The sequence below is a fragment of the Miniopterus schreibersii genome (genome assembly GCF_964146895.1).
Source record: "Miniopterus schreibersii genome assembly, chromosome: 15".
Taxonomy (NCBI): domain Eukaryota; kingdom Metazoa; phylum Chordata; class Mammalia; order Chiroptera; family Miniopteridae; genus Miniopterus; species Miniopterus schreibersii.
This window is the reverse complement of record NC_138115.1, coordinates 22,056,190-22,083,158: the sequence shown is the minus strand read 5'-3', so window position 1 is coordinate 22,083,158 and position 26,969 is coordinate 22,056,190. Positions and strand designations below refer to the sequence as shown.

The 26,969-nt window shown below is 43.6% G+C and overlaps 1 protein-coding gene across 1 annotated transcript in view; it reads right to left on the bottom strand.

Moving 5' to 3' along the window:
* Positions 1-1,600: 1,600 nt before the first annotated feature.
* The window catches only part of HRH1 (histamine receptor H1), a 61,124-nt gene continuing 35,755 nt past the window's right edge, over positions 1,601-26,969 (bottom strand). The window contains exon 2 of the mRNA XM_081159384.1: positions 1,601-4,469. Within this exon, the coding sequence (XP_081015510.1) occupies positions 2,965-4,434 (1,470 nt within the window). The 5' untranslated portion in view covers positions 4,435-4,469 and the 3' untranslated portion in view covers positions 1,601-2,964. The remainder of the gene's footprint in view (positions 4,470-26,969) is intronic.

The window sequence follows — 26,969 nt, the reverse complement described above, 5'->3', positions numbered from 1 at the left end:
TTACGCTCTTTCTGTCCCCCACTCCACCTTTTATTTTCTGTCTCCCCTTCCATTCCTCAGTTTCTCCCTTTGTCTTCCCCTGTCTCCATCTGTCTGCCTCTTAATCTCCTCCATTTGCTCCTTAATCTCTCCCCTTCTCTGTCCTTCCGCACTTGTATCTCGCCCTTTCTCCCTCTTCTGTCCCTTGGTGTCCCTCATCTCTTCCCCTTGGTGTGTCTTCTCTGACCCTCTGTCTCCCCCACTCCTCTAATTTCTACCCCTCATTTCCCCCTCTTCTCACCCTTAGTCTCCTCACCTCTATTTCTCCCCTCTCTGCAACTCAGTCTGTTGCTGCAGTAGCAGTGAGCTAGGGGCAGAGCATACTGAACCTTCTTCAATACATGGCCATGAAGGAAATTGAGAATCAGTTACTATATCTTCACAATGGTAGAAAAGTGTTCTTAAAAGCCTCATCCAATATGCATTGTTGTAGACCTTGTAAATGGTTAAAAAGAAGCTAATGTTTGATAAATTTGGCAAACTGGCCATATGAGGAGTTGGCTTTAAGCTCATCAGCTTTAAGCCCATAAAAAGAAATCCATAGGAGCTTCTGAATCTTCAAATTCTTATCTATAATCAAGGTCTCTATAACAGCCCTCTCCTAGAAGGTATTTAGGGCAGAAAGCCTGGTTTCAACTGGATTTTGTGCAAGCCATCGGTCACTGATTCTTTGCTGAATGGGCTGGGGCTGAGTTATCTCATATGAATTTAGTCCCTCATAAATTCAAAAATTAATCCAATCATTCAGACAGGAGTGGGAATAGCAGGCTGATACAGTGGAAAGGAAGCACATTTCAGAATCAGATCTTACAGCTGGTCCTTAACCTCTCTGTGATCCAGTTTGCCTATTTGTGAAAACATGGAAATCTCCTTCACGAGACTGCTATAAAGGTTAAGTTAGATAATGGTGGTAAAGCATGAAGCCCGGCACATAGCAAATACTCAGTATGTTTGAAAACGACATATGAGTTCCCTCTGTGTACCAACCAAACTACAAGCATCATAAACACTGTATATGATAATGCATGGACCTTGTTCTTTATGCTCTGACAATTTATGTTGATCGTTTCTTGTTCTTGTCAAACTCAAATCCAGGTTACTCTGACCCAAAGTCAGAGCTCATAACCACTTCTCTTCACTAGTTGCCTTAACTGTACATCAACATAAATAATGAGCACTTAGCCATTTGTCTGCGTAGAATGGTCTTTTTAGGTGTTCCTTGGTCCTGAGGGATCCTAGGGAAGAACGCTTTCACTGGCCTTCTGAGAAATGTCTGCTGACCTGGAAACAGACCAGCTGCAGCTTCTAAAACCAGGATAAAAGTCTCTTTAGCTCCCACAGTTTTGAGCAAGAAGAGCTTTTGGGGATGCAAAGCAGAGTGAGTGTGAAGCTAGTTTTGAAAAGTAGGTCCTTTTCTAACGCCATTTACAAATGTGATCAGAAACCAAAGAGAAACCCTATATGAGCTCTTGTAACATTTGACAGTAATTTCAGTACATCTCCATCCAAGAGACTCAGAATAGTAGACCTGGGTAAGTCAAAATGATAACAGTATACTTTTAAATATCATATTTTAAGTAGGTAAAAAATCTCTGATTTTAGCAGATCATGCAAACAGGAACACAAGACACAAAATGCCAGCTTACATGGACACCCCATTTGCTACACATATTACAGTTTAGCATCAAGTTTTAAAATATAAGTCACCAACAGATTGCAACATGAACACCAAGTAAAACTGTATGTTTCCATGCCTTTACTAGTTTTTACTTGAGAGATGTGACTGTAAAAGAACATGACCATGTTTGGACAAACACAGCAGAACTCACAGATAAGTAGCACACTGTCCCTTCAAAGTATCACCTTCAATGGCCACAGGAATATTCTACATCAGCTGTTCCTGCTCACAACATATTCTTTTGAGAATTGCTACCACTCTCAAGAATTTTGTGTGTGTGCATGTGTGTGTGTGTGCGCGCTTGTACTCATAGGACAAATACTTGCTTTTGGGAGAAAATGTGTTACGATGAACGGGAACCCCACAGGGTTTTCATCCTAGTTCTCTCACATAACTAGCTATGTGATCTTGGGCAGCTTATTTCACCATGTTGCACCTCAGTTTGTGTCTCTCCTCACACCACCCTCCTGTTGTAGGGTGTGATGGGGCTTAAATGAGATAAACCTGGCATAGTGCTCAAGAAATACAGCTTTCTTCTCCCATTCCCTTTTTAAAAATGTTTAATGTGAAACCATTAAAAAATTTCTTTTTCTTTTTAGGGCAGCTTTTATCATCATTTTTTTTAATAGCTAAAAGGAATGTGGGGTTGAAAACGATGGGTGTGCAAGCTGCCCAATTTCCTATCAACTCTGAGCCATGTGTGAGGGAGAAATAATAAGGCAGAATTTCCAGGGCGGTTCAGACACTGGTTCTGAAGACAGCTGTAAAAGAGGCTCAGAAGAGAGGTATTCTGAGAAGTGGCAGTCACAGTAGAATAGCTGTTATGCCTCTCAAGGTGACCCTTGGAAAGGGACAGCATCTCTGCATGTGTAAGGTCTCTGCACAGTCATATAGCTCCATTCCAGAAAGGAGCTAGAGTTCTAACTCTCCAGTGGAACTCTACCCATGAGTCCCTTCAACTGCCAATTAATTCAAGTCTGGAAACTTGAATTACAGTGAGAGTAGGAGTGCTCATCCAGATTCGATTCTCTTGGAAATATTCTCTCTTGTACTCAGAGTACATTCTCTGCTGACCACCATTTGCAGTTCTTTCGATGGTGCCTAAGAACTTTCCAAATGACCCAGCCCCAAGGACTATTGTTTTGACTCCAGAAAGCCCAGGAACCTGGCAACGCACAGGCCTTCCCCCTCCATTTTCTTCAGGGACAACCTAAATATCACTTTGTCGCATCCCCCTGCAGCCTCCCTTAGGAGCGAATGTGCAGAATTTTCTTGAATGTTTTCTTGAAGTTCTCATTGCACAAAGGGTAGATGAGGGGGTTCAGCGTGGAGTTGATGTAGCCCAGCCAGATAGTGAACATGTGCACATGTTCGTTGCAACAGCTCTCGCAGAAGGCAACGACCATGAAGAAGATGAAATATGGGATCCAGCAAAGGATGAAGGCTGCCATGATAAAACCCAGTTGTTTGGCGGCCTTCCGCTCTCGGTACATGTGCAACCCAGACATATACTGTCTTGAGTGCGAGCGGAGCCTCTTCCAAGTGAACTTGATGTAATCGAGGCCTGTGCTGGACTCACTTCTCGGTTTGCCTTTCCCCAATGCTGACTCTGTGGGGGTGTCCGAGTCTGTTGGAGTGAAGGACTGGCTATCGCCTAGGGTCTGATCCTCTGATATCTCACTGGCCCCATGCATAGTCATGCTCTGCGCATCTATCTCAAGCTGGCTTTGGCTCTGGCTCTGGTCAGTGGTTATGTAGCCTGTGCCACTTCCTTCCGCCTCAGTCTGTGTTTGCACAGTATTAAGTGGGAGGCAATGAAGTTTGTCCACTTCTTCATCATCCTCTTGGCTGCAGACACCTGGAGATTTCATCTCCTTTGGGTCTTGGGATGGTGGCTTCAAGACCGGTCCATCACCAGCAACTTTCTGTTTCCTTTTCAGAACCTCCCAGGGAGACTTCTTCCCTGGTTTCTTGGCCCCCATCTTAGGGCTCTCTGGCTTCAGCTTAATTTCAGAAAAGGAAGGGAGGGATCTGTTGATGAGGTCCCGGTGCTGACAGTGCTGCCGGACAGCCTTGTAGATTTTGGCGTAGAACCAGAGCATGAGCAAGGTAGGCAGGTAGAAGTTGATGATGGCGGTCATGATCTTGAACCAGAGGACATTGTAGAAGTCTGTCTCACATTTGTCCCTCTGTTGCCCTGAGATCTGCGGCATGAAGTGATGCCAGCCCAGAATAGGAATAATCCAGAGGAAGGAGAGAAACCAGGCTCCCACGATGATGGCCAACGCTCGGGTCTTGGTGCGGTACTTCAGGTATCTGAGGGGCTGCTGGACAGAACGGTAGCGATCAATGCACAAGATGAAGACACTGAAAATAGATGCTGTGCTGGCCACGTAGTCCATGGAAAGCCAAAAGAGGCAGAGAGGCCAGCCTAGGGACCACTTGGTCATGAAGAGGTAGAGGATGTTCATGGGCATGACAACAGCTCCCACAATCAGGTCCGCCACCGAGAGGCTAACGATGTACAGGTTCCCCACGGTGTGCAGCTTCCGCTCGCTGCGCACAGCACACAGGACCAGCAAGTTGAGCATCACTGTGACCAAGGAGATGGTGCTCAGGACTACCACCAGGGGCATTAGCTGGGAGATGGGCATGGTGGTCCTGTTCCTTTCACACATCTTATCTTCTAAGATGATGGAAGAGTTGGGAAAGGTCATTGACAAAAGAGCAACCTCCAGCTATGGCTCACTCCCTGGGAAGAAAGACAGAAGGATTAAGGTTAGGTCTTGGTGATCAACGGTCACTTAGTACCATCACATTGATCAGACTGGGGTTGTATGTGATCAGGGGCAGTGGACATTGCTGGTTACCTACAGCTTATACCCCCTTCTTTCTTGTCATTCATTCCTTCTTTCATTTAATGACTATTTACTGAATTTCTGCCATTGTTCTGGGTGTTGGAAATATATAAGTGAACAAAACAAAAATCTATGCCCTCAAGATGCTTGCATTCTAGTGAGGGAGTTGGACAAAAACAAGGTGAAGTTTGTATCCCACATTGCACGTGTTCTGGAAAGGTGGGCTGCATCATGATTGGTTTAAGCTGAATACGGTGCTCTAGTTCCTCATTGCCAGTGGCTGGTCTAGGGGTGGGCATGAGACACAACTGTGGCCAAGGAAGTAAATGGGAAAGTCTCTTGGCAAAGGTGGGATTCTGGAAAGTACTTCCTCTCCGAAAAATGAGCAAAACAAGGAAAAACATTGTTTCCCACTTTGCTGCTTTCTTCCTCACAGGAAGTGATGCTTGGGGCTATGGAGGTCATCTTGGGGCCATCGGGGAAATGCTAAGAAAAACGCTGAGATGACAACCCAGAGAGTCCTATTATCGTTGAGATGCTGAACAGAACCTGGAATCTTCTTCCTTCACACTGGTTATTATGGGAAATAATGAAATATCTTCTTTGCTTAAGTAACTATTGCGGGAGTTTTTACTGACAACTAAAAGCACCCCTAACTGATATAGAAGAGGCTCCAAGGGTACACAAAGCAGGAAATAAGTTGAGCCCATTTCCTTAGACAAATGGTTCTCAAATGGGGAGAGGGTTGTTACTTGAGAAAGCATATTTATTATTATTTTACTTTTATATTTGAAAAACATTTTTATGACATAAAACTATACATTGCTAGCGGGTCTATACTGAGAACAGATTGTATCCTGTTATTGGTGATCACCAGTTGGGGTGGGAAGTAAAAGTAGGTATTAAAACTTCCAGATTTTTTATATTCTTCAAAAAGTGACATGAGTTTAAAGAAAACTGAGAAACACAGAGGTCATAAATCTTTTTGAATAATTTAGGGGAAAAAACTAGTTTTACATTAAGGCAAAGCCAGATAAATTCCTGAGTATAAGGCCAAATTCATATTTTTTAAGATAAATATCATGACCCCAAGGCATTTGGTCCTTGAGGAAGGAACCTGTTGAGTTAGTTTACTGGAAAAGCACCACTGGGTGGCACTGATTTTGCCCCAGCTCTGCCACTAATTTTCTGAGTGATGTCTCAGCCTGTGTTTTCTCATTGGTCAAATGTGAAAGGTAGGGTAGGTGATCACTAAAAGCTTTTCCAGGTCTCCTTTTTAGAGTCTTGCTTTAGGTATTTTTCCACGTTCTTCTCAAGCTCTGAACAGCCAGGCAGAGCAACCCTCGGACTTCTCTGAGTGTGCTTCCTCTGACTTTTTCAAGAACTTGTTCTTCTCCTCCTGTGGCCCAGTCCTGCCCTCTGCCCCTCTCACTCCATGCTGTCAGCCTCACAGGCCTTACGCACTCACCCCGGTTCACCCCAGCCATCACCTCTGTGTGGACAACTCCCAAATCTACAGCTTCAGTCTGTATCTTTCTGTACTTCTCCATCCAATACTCAGTCAATAAACTGGAGCTTCACCTTCAGCCCTGACCAAACTGAAACTCCTTGGAATTGCCCACAGTCACCTGAGGAAGGCTAAGGCAGTATTCTCTCATGGATTTTATTTGTTATTGTTTTGATTGGAAGAAAGCAGGAAGCGGTTTCCTAAAACACTGCCAGAGCTTCGCATTCCCAAGGCAGCCCTAGTGAGTGAGAAGCAGGATGGTCCGAAATATCTCAGCTTAGAACTTATTCATTCAACAGACAGTTACTGGTGAACACTCCCTTGCAGCTCAGTGATCTGTTTCAGGAACGAGCAAATCCACTTCGGTCTTAAACCACGGGATTCCAAAGGAGGGTCCCTGGAAAGGCAACTGCAGTACCCACGCTGCATACACATGGCACTTGGAGGCTACCCCTCCCTGAGCAACGCTGATGGCTGGGGGTGGGGGGGTCAGAAGAGGAGGGGGAAGCTTGAGGGAACATGTGACTCCAGCACTGAGCCTGAAAAAATGGGCCCTACAGGGCGGGCAGCCAAGAGGACAGCAGGAGTGGCCACATCATGACTGGCTGAATAATCTGTGGGCCCAGTGCAAATTAAAATATTATTAAGAATTTCAAGATGGAGACAGCAGAACATTAAACCAAACTTTGGGATCCTGTGCCCAGGGCCTGTGTGGCTGCCCAGGTCATACATAGGCTCATTAAGTCCTTCCTAGACTCTCCTCCTCTCACCTAATCTCTGAACAGACCCTACTCAGTGAGATAACTAATGTTATGGCACTCTGGCACAGGATGGAGGTACTTGGGGACACAGATCCTCATTTCACCTCATGCCACCAAGAGGCCACACTCCTCTCAGTCTGTCCAGACACCACTGGGTTCTGAGGTACCCTCTCTAGGGTCAAGACCAAGCCTTCAGAGGCGGTGCTGGCTGGTGAGAAGATGTGCTCTGAGGAAACAGAATAGGAGCTAGAGGAGGCACACTGGACAGGGCATTTTGAGAAGAAAGGTAGGAGGAGCCTGTAGGTTCTTTATTGCATTGTGTCCATAGTGAAGCAGGTGATGGAGAGAGAGCGCTCTCACCTTCTCACCCAGGCTCTGCCACTTGATGGGTTGTGGGGAACCTGAGAAAACAGTCAGGTCCCCAATTTCCTCAGCTGTATTATAGGAAAATATTATGACCTCCTTCCCTGGGCTGTTGAGGATCACTGGAGATAGTGGGGTGGGGCAGTTAGCTCAGGCTCAGAGGGGCCAGACAGCCAGGAAGCAGTTGGTGAGGCCAAGACTCAAACCTAGTAGGTCTATCTAACTCAGAGTTTCTCCGCCTTCATTCTACTGACATTTTGAACTGATAATTCTTTGTTGTGGGGGGCTGTCATGTGCATTGGCTGGATGTTTAGCAGCATCCCTGGCTTCTACTCACTAGATGTCAGTAGCACCTTTCTCCCATTTCCAGTCATGACAACCAAAAATACCTCTAGACATTGCCAGATATCCACTGGGGGGCAAAATGATCCTTTGTTTAGAACCACTGAACTAACTGAAGAATATGCACCCTGAACTACCAAAGAACACAGCTCTCAGCTCAAGGTAAGGAAGACTTTCTAAAAGTAAATGTTATCTAACAATGCGATGAATTGCCTTGAGAGATACTATGCTTCCCATGATGGGAGGTATGCAAGGAGAAGTGGCCTGGGTCTGATTCCAAAATACTCCCACTTTCCTAAAGGTAATTATTTTCCAAAGTAAAACTTGCAGGCGTTGGGTGTAGATAAAAGAGACTGTTGGGCAAGGATCTCTGCTGATAGCCAGAAAGGGCAGGCAAGAGGAACTGAAGGGTTTGGAGAGATGCTCTCCCATGGCTTCATCCCCTCCACTTCCCCTCCCAGTTCAGCACTGCTGGTCCTCAGATGGCTCGGAACTCATTTGAGTGGTAGAACAGGGCAGCAATTAAGAACGCAGGTGCTTTATAAACCACTAAACCTCTGCTCTAATCCTCTCTCTGCCCCAATGAGCTGGTCCAGACTTCACCAAGACTCAGTTTTCCTCACCTCTAAAATGGGGATAAAGTAAGCACTTAGTACAGTGCCTGACATACAGGAAGTGCTCAATTAATTAATAGTAGCTGTTGTGTTTTCTTCCATTTCTTGGTGAGTGACACAGGGATCCCACAGCCGGGCCAGTCTGGTTCAGGGGAATCATCCTTGATCTTTCCCTGTTTTTCACTATGGCAGAAACTAATAGTCTTCTAATATCAGTTCTCCTCTGCTTAGGAATAGGCTTCTGCTTTTAGCTGAGTACATGGCTGTCTGCAATAGAGACTACATTTCCCAGGCTCCTTTGCAGCTGGAGATTACCATATGACTAAGTTCCAAAGAAATGGAAATAAAAATGTAGTTTGCAACTTTCTAAAGGCAGCCTTAAAGGGAGGATTTGTTCTTTTCTTTGGCCCTTCTTTCTTCCAGTTGGCTGGAATGTTGACAGCATGAATAGACTTTAAGCAGCCATGAGAAAGAGCCACAAAATGAGAAAGGTACAGTTATAATTTGGAAAAAGTTGAGGTCTCTGATGATAATGGGGCTGCCTTACCAGCCAGGACTCTCTACTACTGGGTTAGCTTGGATTTTCTATCACACACAGCCAACAGAATCATCCTAACTGATACACTGCTCTGCCTTTAAGAACTTTGTCAATTAGCTTGAAAAGAAAGACATAAGATAAACAGCATCAAAAATTAAATTAGCCTGGCCGGCATGGCTCAGTGGTTGAATGCTGACCTGTGAACCAGGAGGTCAGGGTTTGATTCCCAGTCAGGGCACATGCCAAGGTTGTGGGCTCGATCCCCAGTAGTGGCAGGCACGAGGCAGCCAATCAATGATACATCATTGATGTTTCTATCTCTCTCTCCCTCCCCCTCCCCCCCTCTGAAATGAATAAAAACATATTTTTAAAAATTACATTAAAAATTCGAGAATTCAACTGGGACAAGTGTGATGACTCAGGTAAGATGAAAGCAGGTGGCAGAACAGAGGAGGAAGACACAGCTTCTCCCAAGGTAGAGTGTTGATGTCAAGAAGGACATCAGAAAAGGGGTGATGGGAGAGCTGGGCTTTGATGGATGAGTAGAAGTTCACCAGGAAGAAGGAAGAGGAATTTAAGGCTGAGTAAAAGAAAGAATAAAAATACAGAGCTGAGTTCAATGAATTAGGAGAGAATTGTCATGACTGGAGTGCAGAATGATGAGTCTGGAAAGACATGCTGGGGCCAAGGTGTAAGGAAGCTCTTCTACACTGTGTGCCTTTGCTTGTGCTGGGCTCCTTGCCTGGAGCATCCTTTTGCCTTGAAGCTCTTAGTGCTCCTCTCTGTGTGTACCCACAGCACTTCTAACAATGCTCTTTATATCACCTATCTAATCATTCCTTCTTCAGCTGGTTCTCCCTGACTAAAAAGGGTGCAACTCTAGGGCATGCAGGGTGTCCATTACTTCTGTTTCTGATTTGTGACACCCATGACGATCAAGGGGATGCCCCCTCCTTGATGGCAGGGACCACACCTTTTCACCTATTGCCATTCTCCTGTGCTGGCACCAAGCTGGCACACGATCAATACTCAAGAGAGGTTCTGTAGTTGAATTCTGAGGAAACGAGACCCAAATGGATAAAGAAGACACAGGAAGAAGGACCTAAGTGCAGAAGGTATGGGCATATTTTTCACAATGATGTTTAAACCAACAAAAAACTTGAGATAAGATTTATCCTATTGATGAATATTGATACCTTTCTGCTAACTTTCCTATTTTTTCCTGGAAATCTGATTATTAGAAAATCCGTTCATGGTAATCCAAAGCATGAATAAGGGGTTATGCATAAAGATGCTCATTGCAACATTATTTATGATAGGAAATAATCTGACATTTGGGAATGAAATATATTATGGGATAGCTACAGAACATGCAGCCATTGATAATCACATCCGTGGAGCCCCAGTATGATATGGGAAAATGCTTATAAGGAGATTAAATTTATAGAAGACATTGTTTGTGCAGGATGATGCCAATTCTATTAACTAACAGGGTGAGAGCAAGGGTGAGTCCCTCTTATGTTAATACTGGTTTCCTCTGGGTAGTGGATGTTTATTATCTTTGGTATTTCCCAAGATTTCAACTATGAGAACATCTTGGTTTTATAAAAGGGAAAATAAGAACTAACTGAACTCATTAAAAAAAAAAAAAAAAAAGGTTTAGCCTGGCTGGGCATGGCTCAGTGGTTGAGCATCGACCTAGGATCCAGGAGATCTCGGTTGGATTCCCAGTCAGGGCACAAGCCTGGGTTGTGGGCTGGGTCCCCGGTCAGGGGTGTGCAGGAGGCAGCCGATCAATGACTCTCTCATCACTGATGTTTCTATCCCCCCCTCTCTCTCTTTCTCTCTCTCTTCTTTCTGAAATCAATAAAGAAAAAAAAAAAAAGGTTTATCCTATTGGGAAAGATCTTCTAAAATGAAATGCCTTCCACATTCTTAGCACATCTTTTATTTTCTTAGTAAAAAGTGAGAGTTTGAGATTCCTTTCTTAATATATTCTAACCTGCCTCATCCACCACTTCCCATTCCAAACTGCTCTACTTTCTGCCATACTTGGTATTGTAGTCGAGTAAGTCAGAATATTAATTTCTTTTTCTAATTCTGAGAAAAAGGCATCATGCATGAAGGTGCCCCAAATACTGCATATTCTCATGAAGTCTGGTCAGAGCATAATTTCCATAAAACATGCAGGATTATCAGCGCCATTGGCTGTGGTGCAGAGAGCAGACTGTAAATGTCAAAATCCCCTTTCGAGTCCAGTGCTGCAGGATTTAGACTTAGAATCTAGGCAGTGCTGGGTTAAGAGTTATCCTCTGGATAAGATGCAAGAGGCATATGACTTTGTGGGCAGGCAGTGGCCCCACGAGCTTTTCAATGGGTGGAGGCACATATTTAAATGTCTACGGTTTCAGGAATAAAAATTACTACAGGGGGAATGTCTGTGGAACAAGAGGGAGTGGTGGGGACTGGAGAGTATAATCTCTGAAGAGTCCAGGTGCCACTCAGATGCCACCAAGTGCTACAAGCCCAGATCTGCCTATTTTAAAAATGAAAGATAAGAGCTGGATTTTCAGATGAAATCTTATAGTTTTTAAATGTTGTAAATTATTCAATTGTTTCATTTGTTTCCATGAACACTTGAACACAGGTCAAGAAAAAACAAATTTTGGGGCCATGACCTGTGAGCCCAGAGCTGGAAAAGTCAAGCTAGTTTACCAGAGATCCAGAGTGCTGAACTGACTCAGGAGTAGACACCTTTGGGGGTATCTGCTCAGCTTATAACAAGCATCCTTCTCTGAGAACTATCATCCATCCAGGGGTGAGCGTGGCAGCCAAAGTTATACTATACAACCCTGACCCCTAGGGCATGTGCAATTGGACCAGAGGTTGTCATTTGACCCAAAATGGGCCAATTGGTCCATTGTTTTCTTCTTCTAGAAAAATGGAATTGGGACTGTGTGCAGTCAAGACAGTCTGTTGGTCTTGTGAACTGACATGGCGGGGAAGTGGGGTCTGAGGCTGCCATGGAGCAGGGGTGTTGCTCATCTCCAGGCATGCTGAAGTGGTGGGAGGGATGGAAGAAGGCAGCCGACCCACGCAATGATCGTGTGCCGGAAGAAGTGATATCTATGTGTACAAAGATGAGTTTAGACCTTTACCTCACACCATACATAAAAATTAACTCTAAATTGATGACGATCCTAAATGTAACAGCTAAATCTCTTAAACTCTTAGAAGAAATCATAGGAGAAAAGCTTTGTGACCTTTAGTTGGGTAAAAATTTCTTAAATAAAATACCAAAGTCACGATAAGTAAAGAAAAAAAGTTGCTAAACTGGACTTCATCAAAATAAAAATGTTTGTGCTTCAAAAGGCACCACTAAAAAAGGGGAAAGTTAGAGAATGGCTGAAAATATTTATTATATAGCTGACATATCTGAGATGTCCTGAATGTATAAAGAACTATTCCAACTCAATAGAAAGAAGACAAATAACCCAATTAAAAAATGGACACTGGATTTGAATAGACATTTCACCAAAGAAGATACAGGAATGGCTCATAAGCTCATTAAAAGATGCTCAACATAATTACTTACCAGGGAAATGCAAATCAAAACCACAATGAGATACCACTTCATACCCACTAGGATGGCTGTAATTTAAAAAGACGGACAACAAGTGCTAAAGAGGATGTGGAGAAATTAGAGCCTTCATACACTGCTGGTGGGACTGTAAAATGGTACAGCCACCGTGGAAAAGTCTGGCAGTTCCTCAAACAGTTAAACATAGTTAGCATATGACCCAGTGATTTCATATGTACATATATACTCAAGAGAACTGAAACGTATCTTCACAAAAAATTTGTATGTAAATGTTCATAGCATTATTCATACCAAGCTAAAAAGTGGAAACAACACAAATGTTCATCACTTAGTAAGTGGATATTCAAAATACAGTATACCCATGTGATGAAAGACTATCAATAAAAAGGAACAAAATACTGATACATGCTACAACATGGATGCACTCCAAAAAACATCATGCTAAGTGAAAGAAGCCAGACATAAAAGGCAATGCACTGTATGATTCCATTTATGAGAAATGTCCAGAATAGGCAAATCCACTAAGACAAAAAGTAGATTAGTGGTTGCCTGGGGTAAGAGTTGGGAACTAGAGGGATCTCTTGAGACTGATGGCAATGGTCTAAAATTGGATTCTGATGACCACTGTACAACTTTGTAAATTTAATAACAATTGAATTGTATGATTCACTTAAAATGGGTTAATTTTATGGTGTGTAAATTATACCTTTATAAAGTTGTATAAAAAAATTCAGTGGCCCAAGAAAGAGGCTGGCTGGATTTCCATATCTCTGTTTTTAAAATCTGTTTATGTATATCAGTTGCTCCCCAAAATGCCTACCAGGCTCTAGTTTTGTTTGTTTTTTAAGGAAATAAAGAAGTATTAGACAATATGGATGAAACTAAGGGTGGGTGCTAAAGAACCACTCCTCATGAGGCACAAATTTGACTCTGAGTTTCCCAAAAGGCAGAGAAAAGAAGGAAATAGAACTAAATGAAAGATTCTAGTGTCATTTAAATGAAAGCAAACTAATGGCTTAGCAGAAGGACAACTTTAGCTGGTACTAAGTTTTTGATTACGTGTACCTCGTGATTTCTTGTAAAGGTGACACAATGACTTCTGACTTAATCATCAGGAGTGGAATTATGGAAATAGCTCAGTTACATCAGCTCTCTTCTCCTGTACCTCTAGGATGGCTCATTCTTTAATTTGGTTTAAGTATTGGGAGGTTGAACATGTTTGATTATCTGCTCTTCCTAACCCCCATCCATGGTGTGACAGGCTGGGATTTTAAAGATTAGGAAAAAAAAAATTAGGCACAGGAAAAGGAAGCTGAAGGATAATTATCACTAAATAGCAAGCAAGACAAGTTAAAGCCCAGCTCTGTTATCTCTTACCATCTGGCCTTAAAAAGCAATGAATAGAAAGAAAAGTAATATCTCAAAGACTTTCTGCATACCAGCATTGGGCTGGGAGGTTTTCCGGGTTGACTCATTTCATCTTCACAGTGCTGGTGACCTCACAATTAAAGAATCACTTTTGCGCCCATTTTAAAGATGTAGAAACAGGGGCTTCTAGAGTTTATAGGCCTGGGTGCCCGGCACTAAGATCTAAGAGTGACTGAAGATCAAGTTTCACTTAAAGGCCCAAGTGACACCACTTTCTAAGACCTTTGAATGAGCTTCAGATCCCCACCTCTTGCCTTTCACCCACCCTTCTTCTCACTATGGTAAAAAAGAGAGGGAAGTCAATAAATGCTAAAAAAAGATTTCATGGAATTGGAAATATGAATATCTGCGCTAACATTAGACAAGGACACAGTAAACACAACACCAGGCCCAGCACACACACACACACATATTATTTCAGGACATGATGAATAATGCTTTCTTTTGTGTTCCAAGTCCCTGGAGATTAAGCCTTGAGGAAGGCACTTTCAAAGACCAAAGTCATCCAGGCTGTTCTCCTCCTGAGAGAAAAAGTTATTTGTGATATTTGAAGTAAATAAAAGAGCTGGCAGAGAGAAAGGAGAGGCAGATGTGATGTTTTCAAGAGAGAGCTCCAAGGTAGTGAGGAGTTTCTTTAAGGTCTCTGTCTCCTTCGCTCAAGTGACTCAGTGTCAGTGCAGCTGCCACCCAGGCGGCACTCCTGGGGCTCCTCAGCGCCACCTGCTGGTCAAGCCCTCTTGATGGTTCTGAAGCCAGACTTGTGTCTACACTGGAGTATGTAGTACAGGGACACAGGTGAGCGTGAACCAGTCTGGCTGCCAGTTCCATTCTGACATTCATTCATTGCTTCATTCATTCATCTATCCATCCATCCACGCTCCCATCCACCCATCTTATTGCCCCTCCTATCTATCTATCCATCCATCCAAAAGATCTTTATTTAAAGATGTTATCATCAGTAAAAGATAGACACAATCCTTGCCCTCATGGAGTTTACAGTCTATACTGGTGGATCTCAACTTTGGCTGCCTGGAGAGCTTTTAAAACATACTGAGACATCTGCTTCAGAGAAGGGGAAGTAAAGGTGCTTTTCCCTATTCTTTTGCTAAGTACAAGTAAAAACCCTGGGCCTATTTAAAACAAACATAAGATGACTCTGAAAGGTGGAGAGGCCAAGGCAGCCCAGCTAGGAACTCTGGGACCCCAAAAAATGACACAATGACTATTAGCTCCCTGGGTTTTTGTGCGGCCACATATATCTGAGACCCTCAGCTGGAGAAGGTGGCTATTCAGAAACTCTGTGCCCATGAGCACAGACAAAAATAAAAGATTCCTCCCCCCCACATACAAAGCCTGTTGTGTCTAGACAAAGGACAGGAAATGGGCAGCCTAGCAAAAAGAAAACTTCCAGGAAATAAATGCTCTACTGCAGCCAAACACCACAGAAAACACTGGAGCCCCATTCCGATCCTAGCCAGCAAAGGCTAAGTGGGGAGCCAAGATACTCCCTTATCAGGCTGCAACAAGGTCACCCAACAGACCAGGGATGGTGTCCCTGGCAGGGAGCTGGGACTTTCATCCCCATCGCGTGAAGACAAGCACTGCCTCCCATCCTCCACAGTATCAGTGGAGGCCACATGGGGAGCGGTAAGGAGGCACATCTTACAGCCAGGGATTTATTCCTGGAAGCCTAGTGAGGAGCAAGTACGGCCCCCAACATCACAGAAGCCGAGCAGGAAACCTGGACTTCTACTCCCACCCTGAAGTAATGAGGCCGTGCGTACTCTCTCCACTGCCTCTGCCGCCTCTGCCACAGCACTGTCACATCAAGCCAGATAAAACAGGAGGCTTAAATATGATCCAGTGTCTTCTAACATACTGAAAATGTCTGCATTTCAGTCAAAAATTACTTGCTATGTCAAAAATGGGAAGATTTCATATGGAATTTTAAAAAAACAATCCATAGATACCAATGCCAAGATGACAGAGAAGTTAGGATTATCTGACAAATATTTTAAAGTAATCATCATAAAAATGCATCAATGTACAAACGCGAACACACTTGAAACAAATGAAAACATAGAAAGTCTCAGCAAAGAAACAGAAGATGAAGAGAAGAACAAATTGGAAATTTTAGAACTGAAAAATCTTATAACTGAAATAAAAACTCAGTGGTTGGGCCTGACAACAGGATGAAGGAAACAGAGTAAAGAATCAGTGAACTGGAAGACAGAACAATGGAAATTAGACAGAATAATAGAGATCACCCAATCTGAACATCAGAGGGAAAATAGACTGAAACAAACAAAATGAACAGAGGCCCAGGGACCTGTGAGACTATAACAAAAGATCTAGCATTCATGTAATATCTTGAGAAGAAAAAGAGTGGGAATATAAAGGTACTTGAAGAGATAAGGGCTGAAAACTTCCTAAATTTGGAAAAGACATAAATCTACAGAATCAAGAAGCCGAGTGAACCTAAAACAGCTCCCCCAAACCCACACCAAGACACGTAATAATTAAACTTCTGAAAACTAAAGACAAAGGAAAAAAATCTTGAAAGCAGCCGGAGAAAAACAATACCTTCCCATGATGATAATGACAACAGATTTCTCATCAGAAAACGTAGCGATGAGAAGGAAGCAACACACTATTTTTCATATGCTGAAAGAAAAGAACTGTCAACCCAGAATCTCACATTCATTGAAAATACCCTTAAGGAATGAAGGGAAATCAACACATTCCTACGAATAACTTGTACAGGCTTGGCATGCTGAAAACAACAAAATGCTGATGAGAGAAATAAAAGATCTAAATAAATGGAGAGCTACCCGGTGTTCACGGATTAGGAGACTCAGCATAGAAAAATGTCAATTCTCTCTAAGTTGATGTACAGATTTAATGCAAGTCCTATCCAAATCTCAGCAAGATCTCTTGTAGATATGGACAAGACTATTCTAAAATTTATATGAAAACACAAAAAAACTAGAATAGCTAAAATGATTTTGAGAAAGAAGAATAAAATGAGAGAACTCAGGCTACCTAATTTCAAGACTTATATAGCTACAGGAATCAAGATTGTGGGATTGGTGAAGGGGTAGACACAGACCGATGGAACAGGATACAGAACCAAGAAATAGACCCACACAAATATGTCCAAGAGATTTTTGACCAAGGCACGAAATCAATTAAATTGAGGAGAGGGCCTTTTCAACAAATGGTCCAGGAGCAGTTGGACATCCATAGGACAAAAACTGAACCTTAACCAAAACCTCTAAAAAGTAACACAAAAATGGTCAATAGACTTACATGTAAAACCATAAAAGTTTTAGAAAAATACATTAGAGAAAACTCCAGGGTCTAAGGCTAGGCAAAGAGTTCTTACACTTGACACCAGGAACCAGGGAGGGGCCCAATAAACAGTTACTGGATGCTGCAGAAATATGCTCCAGCTATGAGCGCTGCAGAAAAGCATTTACCTGTGACTTGCTTCCTGCTCATCAGGTGAGGATGCCTGGGAGCAGGTGTCATATCAGAGCTCAAGAGCTTACCCTGGTACTCACCTGGCTATGTTCTTCCTTACTTGGCCAGCCCTCCCTCTCTCTGTCTTTAGCCAGGGCTGGCTCTCACCTAGCCAAAAATGAAAAGGAGCTAAAAGCAGCCCAGCAATTAGGCATAAAAATGAAATAAAGACATTCAGACTTGAAAGCAGAGCAAAACTATACCGATGTCTAATCAGAATCTCCCACCCTTGATGCACGATCTCTCTTGATATCTTATCAGGCTCCTCCTGCTCCACCATCCCCAGGTGATATCTGATCACCCTGGACTGTCTTCAGCAAGAATCGCGTTAGGTCTGCTAAGCCAGAAATCCCCTCACCCCTGATGTTTCCTCCGAGTTCTTTTCCCTCCATGGACTTCACCCTGTTCTTTGGCTATAAATTCCCACTGGCCCACTGTGTGTTCAGAGTTGAGTCCCATCTCTCTCTCTCTCACTGTACAATCCCATTGTAGGGATCCCAATACCTATCACGATGGTCCTGCATAAAGTCTGCCTTATCATCTTTAACAAAAGTCATTGAATTTTTTTTTTTGGTAACAGTACACATACCACAGGGCTTCAGCAAGGATGAAAAGAGATGTTATGTTAGGGGAACAATATACTAAAGAGAACATAGGACTGTTCCCCTTTGCTTGCACTGAGAGATGGCATCACCCACAGGTGGGGTGTGAGGATCACCTGGCTGGAACATATTGTTGGTTAGGGGAAGGCTGTTCCCTTCCCCACTGACATCTCCCGGTGTGTCCCCCCAAGACTGGAGGGGATTCATCCTAGAGAGAAGAGTTCCACTCTTCATGGCAAGGGATTAGAGCAGTCATCTTTGTTCACTGTGTGCCTGGCCCATAGTAGGTGCTCAGTATGGATCTACTGAATGAATTTGCTATGTAACTTTGAACCCTTCTCTCAACTTCTCTAGGCCTCCTCTGTCAAAATAGGGGTTGCACTAGATCAGAGGCTTCCAAATGCCCTCCCCCCTTTCTTGGCAATGCAACTGCTGGTTCATGTACAAATGTATACCAAACAGGTAAAAGCAAGCTGCTCTGGCTGGAGCGGAGGAACGGGAGGCTCAGAGCATCATTTGCTTGGCTTTTCCCCTCCCTCTTTGCCCCAGGCTCCCCCAAAGCGCCTTCCGAGCAGAGTTTGATAACAATTAGGTTGATGAACCCTAAAAGCCCTCATAGCTTGAAAATTCACATTGCTCTTTAAGGAACGTCTGCATTTTAAGAGAGTGACTCAGAAAAGGGAAAATCCTTTCTGACACATTTGGACAACTATTACTGAGTGTCTAACGTGCTTGAATGTGGAGTGAGGGCCTTAACTGGAAGGGGGACGTAGGGGTCTCTGGATGGGGTGTCTGGATATAAGGGACTGCTTGCTCTGCTGGACACACGTCAGCAGCCAGCGACTGGGACCACTGTCCCTCCCTGTCAGCCTGCCGTCTTTTTCCTTTCTGTTTCAATCCTACTTTTCTCCACCATTTTTTTCCTCTTTCTGCTTTCTAGAACTCACTAAAACCTGCACTCATTATAAACAATTTAAATAGTGCAATGAACTCGGAGGAAGTTGAACAAACGGATGAGTGATACAGGCAAAGAGCCTTAGATTTCAGTATTTTAGCTAAAATCCCACACAACACCTGGGATTTATAATCACATGGGAACCACTTAGCTTCTTATGAAAACAAGCACGGAGGCTAGGAAATGGAAAATAATCATAGCTTTCATAAAAGTTGCCGAGAGAACTTTCCCAGTCTGGGGAACTACAGCTGTGAATATACAGCATGTTGGGGTTCCGTGTCCTGGCCCAGTCCTGGCTGCCCCTCACACCCACCCTGTCCCCTGCCTCCTGCTTCTCGGCTATTTCCCCAGTTCCTGAGCCCAGGATATAGGTGTTAAAGAGAAGACCTAGCTGACTACTTGCACCCATTAGTACCCTGTATAATCAGAACAACTTCATAGGAATTGGAATAAAGGATTACTGGGCAACTCTAAAGAGAAACTGATACACCCATGCTCACTGCAGCACTACTTGCAATAGCCAAGAGGCAGAAGCAACCCAGGTGCCCGTCAATGGATGAATGCATAAAAAAAGTGTGGCATCCACACAATGGAATACTATTCAGCAATAAAAAGGAAGAAAGCCCTGTTACACGCTTCAACATTGATGCACCTTGAGGACATTATGCTTAGTGAAATGAACCTGTCACGAAAGGACAAATACTATATAATTCCACCTACATGAGGTCCCTAGAGTAGTCAGACTCCTACAGACAGAAAGTAGAATGATGGCTGCCAGGGGCTGGGTGGGGGGAGGGATGGGAGTAGTATTTCATGGGCAGAGAGTTTCAGTTTGGGAAGATGGAAAAGCCCTGGAGGTGGGTGGTGGTGACCATGGCACAGCAGTGTGAATGTACTTAATGCCACTGAACTGTACACTTTAAAAATGGCAAAAGTAGTAAATTTTTATGTTATGTATATTTTACCACAATTATTAAAAAAATAAACAAACAAATAAATAAGAACTGAGCAGCTCCTCCCAGCATTCTGAGGGGATCTGACATGAAAGGATTTGTCAATTGAAAGGGGTCTTTAGAGGAAATCTTCCTGGGAGTTTGGGATAGATTGAATGGAAGTGTCTTCTAGTAGGTGCCCATGCACTGACTGATTATTATACATGAAGTTAAGTTTTCTTATGAACTCTTATTCCCATGTTCAGATATTTCAGGGAGCAGGGGCTTCAGTGCTCTGTCTGACCTGGTTTCTGCTGGTCTGCTCCATGAAGGAGCCAGGGATTGGCCAGCTGTCTCTGTCATGCTCCTGGGGAAGCGGGATTCTGAACGAAAGCCCACTTTTCATAAAAAGTGAAACTTCGCTGGGCAGGTAATCCTTCCTTCCCTGAGGTTGCTGTACTTACCCTCCACTTGTCTGTTAAGTTCACACCACCTGCTAAAGGTAGAGGGCAAACAAGAGAGACAGCCCAAGACTAGAAAGGTACAAACAGCGTTACTTTCCTGGCACAGGATGACAGAAAGCAATTACTGTCTCGGCTGTCTGTCTGGGGCACATTTTTACCCGCTGGCTCACACAGGAAGCTGGAAAATTCCACGCTTCTCACCTGCTGCTTCCTGGGGTGAGTAGAGGCTCTGCATGTAGTTGGAGGAAACAGCATGGGGAGGCTCAGCCCTGAGCGCCACAGGTCCCAGGGAGTAGCCTACTGATCTCAGTTATCATACAAAATTATCAGGAAAATTAGGAGGGATCAGTCCACAGAGAAGAGACTTTACCGAGATCACACAGCAAGTCAGGGTTAGAGGTGACAATGGCACTCAGGGCTTCTTATATCTGGGTCCATGTCTTTCCAGGATCAACAACAACTAACGTTTATAGCACTTACTTGGGATCAGGTGTGGTGCTAGGCAATTTCATGCACTGTCTTATGCAACACTATGAGCTAAGTACTATTATGATTTCTTTTCCAGATGAGAAAACTGAGGCTTAGAGAGGTTAAGTAACTTACCAAAGGTCACAGAGCTAACAGTAGGCAGAACTTGGGTTTTTATCTAGGTCTGTCTGACTCCTCTCTCTGTCCCCAACACCTCCTCCTATCTTTTTAAAAGTGAGTGTGTGTTTTTGTTCAACAAAGCATAAACACAGAAAACCATGCAAATCTAGTGTATAAATTAATGGATTATTATACGGCAAACACCACTCAGGTCAAGAAAGAGAACTTTGCCCCCAACCCCAGAAGCCCTGTGAGTGTGTGCCATCCCTCTCACATGACCTGCAAGTAATCACTATCCTGAGTTTTAAGGAATCACTTTAACCAATTTAATAGCTAATAAATTGTTTTATTATGCAGATGTGAATCCCTAGACATGTATTCTGGCCCAAGGAAGACATTGAAAATGAATTATTGGATTCCTTCCTGATGAGTCCACAGAAACCCTTTCTGGGTAGCTACAATAAATCCATTGAAGTTGATATTTGAGATGAAACCCAGGCTGCCTCCCCCACCTCCCTTAAGTGACAGAACTTTTTTTTTAATCATGCAGAAAATTAAACATATAATGTGGCTAAAGTTCTGGCCATTGGGCCCTTGGCCTGAATATTCTGGCTTGTACAGAATAAGTGCTCAGTGTTCACGGGGTGAATGAATGAATGAATGACCAAATGAATGACAAACGCATGTCCTTCTGCTTTCTGAAGTTAACCATTCAGTCTTTCTCCCTCACACCACCCTTCTTGGTTTCCCCTGACACCTATGCTGTGAATTTCTTCCCAGTCTTCAAGACAGCAGGATGCCATAGCACCCAGAAATCCCACCACTGCCAATGGGTGTCTTTGGACATGATACCCCACTCAGAGTTACTTGCAGGTGACTGCCAGATTGGAATGATAAACACCTAATAAATTCTGCCTACTTCAAGAAGGGTTATGACAAGCCAGCAAAATGATGCTTAGGAATTGCTTTACCAACTGCAAAGCACTCTGCCCCAAGAAGGGAGCTGGGGTGTAAATCAGACTTTCTTTTTGTTCTATTGTTGCACAACTTGTTGGAAATCATTGGCTGGTTTCTTTTCTTCCAGGAAGCAAAAAAAATGCTTCCATCTTCTTATTCTGTGTTCCCTTCCCCCTGTTATTAAAGTCCCTGGGGTTTGGGAAGCACACTTGACCAGTTCCTGAACTTTCTCCCTTCTGCTTCTTTATTTACCCGGTTCCTTTTTCCTGTACAAACTCAAGACTGACCTGCTGAGATTCTACAAACTCAAGACTGACCTGCTGAGATCCTGCCCAACCCAGAGGCCCAGCTCAAATGCCACCCCCGCTGAGAAGCCTTTCCTGATTCCAACCACCTGGGCAGCATCTCTGCCATCTCTGCCATCTTTCAACATGACAGCTTTTTGTAAACCTCTTTCATTCCTTTACCACATTCCGTCTTGCTTTGTTGGTATAATAATAGATGAAGGTCAGTCATCATTTATGGAGAACTTTGAGTGTGTTGGTCACCATGCAAAGGACTTACATGTATTGTTTCATTTAACATGCAAACCTCTATAACTATGTCCATTTAAACTATGTCCATTTGAACTATGTCCATTTGGAAACTGAGGCTTAAAGATGCTTAGGAGCTCAAGGTCACACAGAGCATTCAATCAATCAGTCAATCCAATCAATCAATCAATCAATCAATTATTCATTAAGTGCTTATAATATACCAGACACATTCTAGAAGTTGACAAGTTAGCAGTAACTAAGTCAGACAAAGTTCCCATCCACAAGGAGCTATCATTCTAGTGCAGAAAAACAAATCATAAAAAAATACAAGTATATAAATACTATGTTAGGTGGTAATAAATGCTTTGAGGAAAAAAACCCGGGGATTAGTGACGGCTGGAATGGGTGTGCTATTTTATAAAGGGGATGTGGTGACATTTGAGTGGAGACGTAAAATAAGTGAGGGAATGAGTCAAGATCTGGGGAAAAGAGCATCACAGGAGGATGGAGAAGCCTGTGCAAAGGCCCTGGGGTGGACACATCCTTGACATGTTTGATGAATAGCAAGAAGGTTAGTGAGGCTGCAGCTGAGTGAGAGAGAAATGCAGTTAGAGAAGTGACAAGGATTAGATAACACAGGGCCTTGCAGATGTGATAGAGCCTTTGGCTTTGACTTTGCCTGAGATGAGGAGCCACACTGGATGGCTTCCAGAACCCATGCTCTTAATTACTATGCTATACTGATGGATACATGAGAGAATGTCAAAAAATACTTGGGGACATTTTCTCATTAAAACCAGCAGGATAGCAGCCAGATAGTCTGAAAATAACCCAAGAGAGGATAAGATCTGAGCTAACAAGGATGGCTAATTATTAAAGGGTAAGGAGCATGACCATCTCCTTGGTTGTTAGGAGTCTCTGTGGTCCCCACAGCACAGGACTGGGTGGGGTTCTGTGACAGTCTCAGTGGGTCCTCTTAGTGAACTTGGCAAAGAGTAAACTTCCCAGTCCTATCCCTGGGGAGGTCTCAGTCCTTCCATGAAATGTCCTTTGCTTACAAGAGGCAGCGTACAAAAGGCGACTTTTGCAATGACTCACCAGAGAGAAATGAAAATTGTGTCCAGGCTGGAAAAGAATCCATTGAAAGTGACACATTTGCCTCCAGAATATAGATATAAAGCTTTTTCTTTTTTCCTTCTCATTTGAAGTACAGTAGAGCTTTCTCATGCACACTGTCTCACAGCACAACCGACACCAACTTCTGAAATTCCTGCCTTTATTCCTGTCACAGTTCTCTCAGAGGCAAAAATACAAAACTGGGGATGAGGCCAGCTCCCACCAACCTGATTTGGAAATGCCACCTGACAGCAGGACAGGGAGAGTGTGCGCTGATGGTCCCAGGACAATCATGACTACAAATATTCTTCTGGTCGGTACCCCACCATCCAGTCAATTCCCCAACTCTGGGGACCATAGAGGAGCTTCTTTAAAATGCAGATTTCAGAAAATTGGGCTCAGGAGGTCTGAGTTGAGCCCTGGAAGATGCATTTTCAATAGAGTCCCAGATGATTGCGATGTTGGTGGTCTGAGAAAAACTGCCCCAAACCATAGAGTCCAATCTTTCTGCATCTAGGCTCACAGGATGAAGTGCCCCCCAATCCTTTCCCAAACCATGAGAAGCACATTCTGGCTCCTGGCAGGTTGGGACATCTCCTGGGCAAATCAGAGCACAGGAGAATCTTAAAATCCCAGTCCTTGCCAACCTGCATGTGAACCTTCGCATTTATCATCCGGACTTGAACTACCAGCACTGCCCAGAGTTTGCTCTCTGGGTCATACCCAGGAGGGCCCACGCTCTGGGGTTTGCAGCTGCCCAGGGATAGTAGCTGCCAGGAGAGGATGCCAGGCCTTGCCTAAGGTTCTGATAGTAAAAGGTAACAAAAAGGCCTAATAGTAATTATGAAATACTGTTTCATTTCTCAATTTGTCAAATTTACATGCTGATACTAAGTGTTCCCCCAGCAGTTGGAAACAAAAGAGCTCAGCGTCTAGGATTATAATTCACCGGACTAGGGAGCTGGACCCCCCTCCTCATTACTTACAATGTTGGTCTGAAGGCCCCGTTAGCTGCTTGATTTGGGCACCAAAATTGTTAAAGCACATCTTCCCTTGGTGTGTTCCGCTTCATTCAGATCTCAGCTCAGAGGCAACCCTCCTTGTCCATTCAGTCTAAATAATTCTCCTCCCAAGCCCTCTCTCTTGGTATTTCTAGTCCTTAGTCTGCTTTATTTTTCCTCTAAGTCTGCTTTCCTGTATTTATCTTCATAGCACCCAGCACTATTTGAATTATGGGGCAGATTTATTTGCCTGCTACTCTCTTTTATCTCAATCTCCCTTGTAAATAGGTTCTTCAGGAGCTGGCATATTGTCTTGTTCACTGCTGAATTTTGATGCTGGGCACAAAATAGGTACTCAATCAATATTTGCTGAATGAACTAATGGTGCTATGCTCTGAGAGTCTCTGGAGCCATCTCTAACTCTATTGTACTCATTGGATTCACAGGTCTTTGGAGACTTAAAAAAACAATCTCTCAGCAATTTAAAATGACCATCACAAAACAATTATTTCCAAATCTCTGTTAATAAGTATTTCCTAATTGAATCTTTTTATTTTAGCATCTAGAAGAGCAAAACAAGACAGATGAGGGTGAGAGAAGTTGGCATCTCATAAATGGAGTGATATAAATTGGGGCTCTCTTTCAGGAGGGCAGTTTAGTGATTTTTATTCAAAATCTTTAAAATGTACATATCCTTTGGTTCAGCAATTCTACTTCTAAGAATCTTTCATCCCACAGAGTACAAAAAGATGTTCGCCATAGTGTTCTTTATACTATTTGGAAAACTAGAAGCAATATAAACACTAGTCATTATAGAATTGCTTAAATATTAGCATAGAAGAATACTGAAATAATATGCAGCTTTTAATATGATGTGGCTTTCTCTATTGACATGGGAAGACGTACATGATTGTCAAGGCCTCTACCTACCTTTACTGCCTCCCTTTCCCACCGCTGTTCTGTGACCACCACCAACCCCTGGCCCTTAAACTTCAGTACATCAGGTATCTCACACATCCATGCCACTGCACCTGCTGTTCCTCCTCTAAGAATGCCCTTCCCACAGCAAACCTCCAGAGACTTCCATCCATATTTCAACTCTCAGGTCAAGTGCTCCCTGTTCTTTGATCTCTTCCTTTCCTGACTTGTCCCGTGGAAGACAAAGGTCCTTCTCACGGTCCCACATATCCCACTCTCCTGGGTTCCCTTCACTGCAGCCCTTCTGCCCTGCTCTGCATTGCCTGTTCCCCTGGCTGTCCTTTCCTACAAGTGTGTGTTCCTCTCAAGGGCAAAGACATGGTCTCTGCCCCAGGAGATGGGCAAAGGGCCTGGCACACACCAGACACTTGGGAATTGCAGAGCAGTTTGAATAGAAAGCTTGCAAATGAGGTTAGGAGCCAGAGAGACATGGTTTGAATTCCACTTCCGCCCTGTATGAGCCGTGTGACCCTGGGCAAGTCATTCTACCGCTCGGAGACTCACTTTCTGCATCTTGTTGTAAACTGTTGTAAGGATAAAATATAATTATAAGTGAAGAGTTTAACACAGTGAACATGCCACAAATATTAGCTACAATAATAATGATACTGGTTTATCAGTAATTTATTTATCAGTAAATCTGGTCAAAAGTGGAAGAGGGGCGAGGGGGTGGGAGGAAGTGGAGCCAGGTGCTAGAAGTAAGTCCAGGCCAGCACCAATTTTGGAATCCATAGATGGGAAAACAGACAACCAACAGGTGGTGATCCATGTAGAAAGCCAGCTGTTAGGTATATTCATTCCATCTACATAGCCAGACCAATCACAGGGACAGGGCATCCAGGACCTGGGGAAAGTCCAACTCTAAGACAGCAGGCCTCTGACAGCAGCAATAAGAAATCTGAGAACGTGGAGTTTGGGGGGCAGAACTCTTACCCATGTGGCATGTGGGAGACTAGCAGAGCTAATGAAAATGTCTGACATTCATGCACCAGATGCTTTCCGAGTGTTTTAGGTGCATTGTCTCATTTTATCCCCTCAGCAACCTTATCAGGTGATGCTATTAGGATCCCATTTCACAGAGGAGGAAGCTGAGGCCCAGAGAGGTTAAGAAACTTGCCCAAAGCTACACAGTTGGTGAGTGGTAGGGCTAGGATTTGAACCTAGGAAGACTGGTTCTAGGGAAATACTTCAGGCTCTCTGGCCCATATCAAGAGGCCAGGGTAATGCAGAGCCTGCTGGTGAAGGTCAAGAAAACTGGAGGGGAGGAAAGTGGCAGGGGCCCAGGACTGGGTGATCCTCGCATCAGGGATCATGCGATCTGAGTAGTTTCTGCACAGTATGTTCTACCTGGGGTGGGAAGAATTGATTCCTGGAGACCAGCCAGATGCAGCTGGGTGGGTAGCAAGCAGCACATACATTTCCCACATCCTCAGACCTACCCACTGAGAAGAGAGGTACTGATGAGAGTCCCATGACACTGGTGAATCTGCCTCCAAATTGCCTTCTTCATTAACTGTACAAATTTGCATCTTAATTAGGCTTAATGGAATACAATTACCAGACCCCAAATTTCTCTTTTGGATTCCAAG